Below are 6,166 nucleotides of genomic sequence, written 5' to 3'. Positions count from 1 at the left end.
GCTCGGCTCCTCACTTCCAACAATGGCGGCTCCGACCCCGAGCGGCGGCGGCGGCGGCGGCTCCGGGGGCGGTGGCGGCACCCCGGGCCCCATTGGGCCTCCCGCCCCCGGCCACCCGGCCGTCAGCAGCATGCAGGGTAAGGACGGCGGGCGCGCCGAGACTACGGGGCCCCTGGCGAGGCGCTCGGCTGAGCCGCGGCCTGTGAGCCGCCTCGTCCCCGGGGCTGTCTGAGGAAGCCGCCCGAGCTCCGCGTCCCGGGCCCGGCCTCGCCCCGTCTCCCCGCCCCGGGCCCGGCGTGGGTTGCCCGCTGCGGCGGCTCTGGCTTCGCCGGCTCGGGCCCACCTGGCTGCCCCCCTGGCTGCCCCCCGCCCGCCGCTCACCTGGCGCCCGCGGGCTTCGGGATCGCGCGCGGCCCGGGCCTCTAGCTCGCAGGTCGGCCGCGTCCCGGCCCTCGGCCCCGCCGCCCCCGCGCGCCGCAGTGGGGCCGGCTCAGGGCCATCTTGCGCCTCGCCGGGCGTCGCTGGAGCCGGGTCCCTGCGCTGCCCCTCACCCCCCCGTCCCCGTCCCCCAAACTTTGCAGGGTGTCTGCGTGGGAGGGGCGGGGGTTCGCAAGGGCCCTGTGCCACCTGTAAGGTGGGGAGACAGCCGTTGGCCCCGGAGAGGCGTTTCGACCCAGGCTGGAGATGTGTGTTCTCCTCGCATGCAGAGAAGAAAATCAGATAAAAATAGAAGACCGAGTTCGGCTGAAAGGGAGAGAGATTCAGGAAACCGGATGGCAGAGGTCAAAGTGATCGTGTCTGGGCATCTGAGACAGCTCTCCTGTAAATGGCCTTTCCCCACTGGGAGGCCTTAGTATCTCTCTGTGGGTTTTGACAGGTGATGTCAAAATACAGGCCTGGGCTCATTATGGACCATATCTTAAGTTTACTGGAGGGATTTGGGGTAGTAGTGCTATTTTTGAAATAGACAAACCCAGAAATCCTTTGATAACTTTAGCAAACGACTCTTGCTGAATTATTAAGAGTCACTTGGATATCCTTGTTATCAGTATGACCATGGTTTCTTTTTCATTAAACTCTCCATAAAGGGCTTCTTGTGTCTGGTTAACAGATTGTATGTTGAATATTTCGTGTTTGTGATAGCATACCATGATTCAGGCAGCAGAAATATGATCTGTGTTTGCATCCCCTCCGTGTAAGAAAAATTTAGTCTATATATTAAACTATGATAGACACATCAACTGAGGAGCTCAGCATCCAGAAGATGTATTCTGTGCGGTCCCTAAGTTAATTAATTCAAATTGAGTTAGTTATTGGATGCCTGCTACGCTGCATATTACATTATATAGAATCCAGGGTTGATTTCTTGATCTCAGACTTTTACTGTCTGCTAAGATAATTTAGTATTACCTTGTTTTGTGTCTTGTCCACAATGGGTGACTTGAAGTTTTTAAAAAATATTTTAAGGGTAGGGACATAGCCTGATCTGAGTTCAATCCCTGGGACCTCCATGGCAGGGAGAGGGCTGATTCCCTCAAGTTGTCCCCTGACCTCCACTTGAACACACAATAAATAACTCAGTAAAATAATATATATATTTCAAGGGTTGTTTTTGTCTGTTTTTTTTTTTTTTGAGGGAAGAGGCTGACAGTTTGAAAAACCTGTGTTAATTTTTTTCTTCATGTTGTTCAGAAAATATTGAGCAACTGCTTAGAGCCAGCACAGTGCTGTTCTGAGTGTGTAGACACCCGTGAACACAGCCATCTCACTTCTGATGGAGCATGCCCCTTTGAGAATGGAGAAGGGAAGACATGTAGGTAAATAGTAGAGGTTGCTTAAGAAAAATGAAGGCAACAAGCTGGGTTTTGTGATGGAAGGTAACAGGGCAGTCTCCTTGATGAGATGGATGGAGAAAGCCTGTCTGGAAAGAACAGAGATGGGGCCAAGGCAGAGAGAAGAGTGAATGTGAAGATTCTGCAGTCGGGGAGAGCTCCTAGAAACTCAAAGTCACATGGTCAGGAATCAGTCTGGTGTTCTCTAGTCTCCTCTATCTCTACTTTTTGATTTCTGGAATCCTTTTTAAAAGGGAGAAGGGCCCTAAACTGGCTTTGAATTATGGCTGAATGTTTAAGAAGACATTTTATTTTGTGTGTGTGCATGTTTTGCATGGGTGTTTGTATAAGCACCACATGCATGCCTGGTGCTGGAAAGGTCAGAAGAGGTCATCAGATTCCTGGGACTGGCTTTACAGTTGGCTGTGAGCTGCCATGTGGGTGCTGGGAATCAAACCCAGCTCCCTTGCAACAGCAACAAGTGTTCTTAACTTCTGAGTCAGTTCTCTGGCCCCTGAGTTGTTGCTTTTTTTTTTTTTAATCTTTACTTAAAAAACCTTTAGTCTTTGATTGATGCAGGAACATGCTAAGTTATACCTTGTGTTTTGAATCTGTTTCGATTGCTCAGAGAAAAGAGAAGTGTTTGAAATGTTCAAGATGATGTGTAGCATAATCTGAGTTAGAAAGCTTGAGCTTAAGCAGCAAATGAGTAATTTTTTTTTTTTCTAGTTTTGAGCCAGACTTCCCATTCTTTACCAGTGGCCTTCTTTGGATTTATTTTTACTTATTCTTTTTGAGGTGAAGTCTTCTTGTATTTCCTAGGCTGTCCCCTCACCCCCATTTCATATGCTTGCTACCCAAAAGACTGTTTTTCTTGGAGCCATTCATGATCAGGTCCTACTGAGCAGCAGATTCAGTTTTAGTGCATATAGATTACACTTTAGCAGTCACTGGACAGTCTCCTGTAGGATAGGCACCATGCTTGACAAACGACTTTGTACTGTTTCATGACTTGACATCTGTGGTCAACTGTGGTCCAAAGCTGGAAACATTATTTCCTTTATATTGTAATGCTTAATGGCCAGAGCTCTGGGGTCTTGGGTTTGAATCCTATCCTCTCCCCACCCCACCAAGACTTAAGCTTTCTGTGAGTATATTACCTAGCCTCTTGAAGCCTCTGTTTCTTAGTCGGAAAGTAAGAATAACACTTGTTTGCAGGCACAAGGAGAATATGCACACCAAGTGTGGGGCCTGGCATTCTTCTGGCATTCTGGAAGAATGCCATGAGTGTTGACCATCAGTATTCTCAGTGCTCATCCTGTTACTTGAGATGATCTCTGTCTCTACCCCATGAGTCCCTAGTCCCTTATGACCCAACTTGCACATTTCTTTTTCTAAGCTTTATTATGTGTGGGTTAGACAATTCTTCTAACCCGTTGATGTCACCGTTTTTCACTATTAAGGGATCCTAGTTTTAGAATTCCAGAGAAGATATTGTTCTACTTCAAACACTAAATCCTTGTTGTTTTCTGGATCTGAGAGTCTCAAATGGTGATAATGTTGCTGTTATGAGGTACTATTGTAGCTGTAAATAGTCTGTGGGCTGTGGTTAGCTGGAATGGGAATTGTAGTGACTTTGGCTTCTTAACAGTCATCATTTGTTCATTTAGTTACATTTTCACAAAGAAGTTGTATTTCTGATCTGGCCATTTTTAAAGCATTCTTCCCACAGAGTCTCAGCTAACAGAGAATAGTAGCTGATTTTGTTATTACTCATACGTTTGAGTCTTCATTCATTCTGACTCATGTTCTTTCTCTTTAATTTCCTTATGCCCATATACAGAAAGACAAACATTTACAAGCTGAATGTGCCTTTCCCCCCACCTTTCCTCCCTTGATTATTTGGTGACTAAAACTATCAAAATGTAGATCTGCTTACCAAGTTGGGTAAATAGTATTATAAAAATGTATTAGACTTTAGGATAACCTTTTTTTTTTTGAGAAAGAAAAAATATTCAAATGAGCTACTATGAATGGGCTTTTATTCTCAATAATTAGTTGAGAATTGGAAAAATTATTTCCTCAGTAATCTGAGAATTTGAAAAATAATTTCCTTGATAATTTGTCATCATAGACAAATTTTAACTGAGAGGTTTCTTGAATGGTACAGTACTAAGTAATAGTGTAATTCTTTAACTCAAGAACTTATAGTGAACTTACACATGTGCAATTGCCATCTTAATATTCGAGAGCCTTTCTCTTGGTGGCTTATAAAAGCCTAGGTATTTAACCAAGTTAGTGGAAGCATGTCAGGTGGTCAGTCTCAGGTGAGCTGGGCATAAGTCTAGGACCTAATGTTCCATGAAGTTACCACGGGTGTGTTCGAGAATAACAAATATTCTGGTGAATAAAGCTTGCCAGCTGAGAGGTGAGCAATTTCAACACTAAAAACACAGCAGGATGATTTCTTCTGTGCTGGTCCTGGCTTTACCTTTGCATGGAGCAGTGTCTTAGAAACAGGACATCCAAGTTGAGAGAATGCTGGATTTGGACTAGGAAAAACCAAGGCTCAGAGTCTGCCATATGCAGGCTCTGCACCCTTGGGAAATTACCAGATTTGTGTAATTTCCTGTAAGTTTTCATCTATTAAAATAGAGAATACACAGCTTATGAATCACATTAGGTTATTGCATGTGAAAATGCCTTAAATCATAAAATATTATGCATATGTAAAGACTATTAGAAATGATATTTACCTGCTTTAGTTGCTAGTCATTTAATATGCAATGACGTTGGGGAGATGGCTCAGTCTGTAAAGTGCTTGTTGCGCAGGGATGAGGCCTTGAGTTTGGATCCCCAGCACCCATGTGAAAGGCTGGGCATGGCAGCATGCACCTATAATTCTAGCCCTGGGGAGTGAAATACAGAAGGATTTCTGGAGCTTGCCAGCCAGCAGGCTCAGTGAGAGATGCTGTTTCAAAACATAAGTTGGAGAGCAATTGAGGAAGATAGTGTATGTTGACCTCTGGCTTCTACATGAGTACAAACCTGAATGCACAGATGCACATACACAATAAATTAAAGAAGACTGTTAAAAAAAATAGAGCCTTAAACTCATAGTTAGGAACTTTCACTTTAAAAATGCCTGTCTTTCAAAGTAGTTAGCATAGTTATAATTTATCATGTTTTTATTTGTTTGTCTAGATTGGGTCTTGCCCTGTATGCTGGACTTAGACTTGTAATCTTTCTAAGGGTTGAGACTACAGGTGTGGACCAGCATGTCCAGTTTAGAATCCCATTGATTCTGAGAAACACTGAGCCATTTGTAAAGCACTTGCTGTACAAGTAAGTAGCTGTAAGCAGAAATGTACCTCAGGTTCTCTTAATGTGTTGATCTAGGCAATTTTTCTTTATTTTCTCCTTAGATCTTAAGTGAAGGTATATAGTATATGATTAATGCCCACATATTTAGCTCTCAGGTGAGCATTTGATATGTTCCAGTTAAACTAAAGGTATGATAAATTTATGCAGGAACATAAACTTTAAAATGTCATGAAGTGTGTCTATTAAGAGAAAGCAGAGATTTAAGATCACTGTGCTGTCTCTTCCCAGCAATATTTAAATGTATAAAACATACATGAAAACCTGCCTTTGATTTAGTGTGTGGTTTAAAGAACCGAATTCAGGGTTGGGAGTGTAGCTGAGTTGGTAGAGTGTTGACTAACATGCAAGAAACCCTGGATTCTAGCCTAAGCACTATATAAACTGGGTGTAGTGAATGCTGTGACCCAGCCCTGGGAAGTGGAGGCCGAAGGAACAGAACCTCAGCATCATTCTCCACTACATAGTGGGTTCAAGGCCAGCCTGGGATATATAAGACTATTACACACACACACACACACTCTCACAACAAACAAACAATAGATCCTGACTGTAGACAGTGAAGAGTTCCAAATCCTATAGTTGCCTGTTTGTCCCAGAATACTGTTTCTTTGTATGTACATGTGGGGTGCACAAGTTGTGAGTACATATGTGTGTGTAAGGATGCAAACAGGTAGGGGTCAGAAATCTGCCTTGAGATAGCTATTCTTTTAAAAAATGGTGTCACTGGGACCTGAGGACCTTCAATTAATCTAGACTGGCTAGCTAATGAGTCAAGGAGCCCTTTGTCTGTCACCCCTGCTCTGGGGTTACAGGCATATGCCACCTATACCTGGCCTTTTATATGGATATTGGCTATTGAACTTGAGACCTTATGTTTGCACTGTGGCTTAGTTACTTTTTTTTTTTTTAAATTTTTATTTTGCAATACAATTAAGTTCTACATATCAGCC

At 43.8% G+C, this 6,166-nt stretch overlaps 1 protein-coding gene across 2 annotated transcripts in view; it reads left to right on the top strand.

Moving 5' to 3' along the window:
* Positions 1-6,166, top strand: part of Map2k4 (mitogen-activated protein kinase kinase 4) — a 95,354-nt gene continuing 89,188 nt past the window's right edge. For both annotated transcript variants that reach the window (XM_059270924.1, XM_059270923.1), the window contains exon 1: positions 1-137. In XM_059270924.1, coding sequence (XP_059126907.1) covers positions 23-137 — 115 coding nt within the window. In that variant the 5' untranslated portion in view covers positions 1-22. The remainder of the gene's footprint in view (positions 138-6,166) is intronic.

This window comes from Peromyscus eremicus, chromosome 8a (assembly GCF_949786415.1).
Source record: "Peromyscus eremicus chromosome 8a, PerEre_H2_v1, whole genome shotgun sequence".
NCBI lineage: Eukaryota > Metazoa > Chordata > Mammalia > Rodentia > Cricetidae > Peromyscus > Peromyscus eremicus.
Note: the sequence above shows the minus strand (reverse complement) of the source record. Positions and strands in the feature narration are given on the sequence as shown.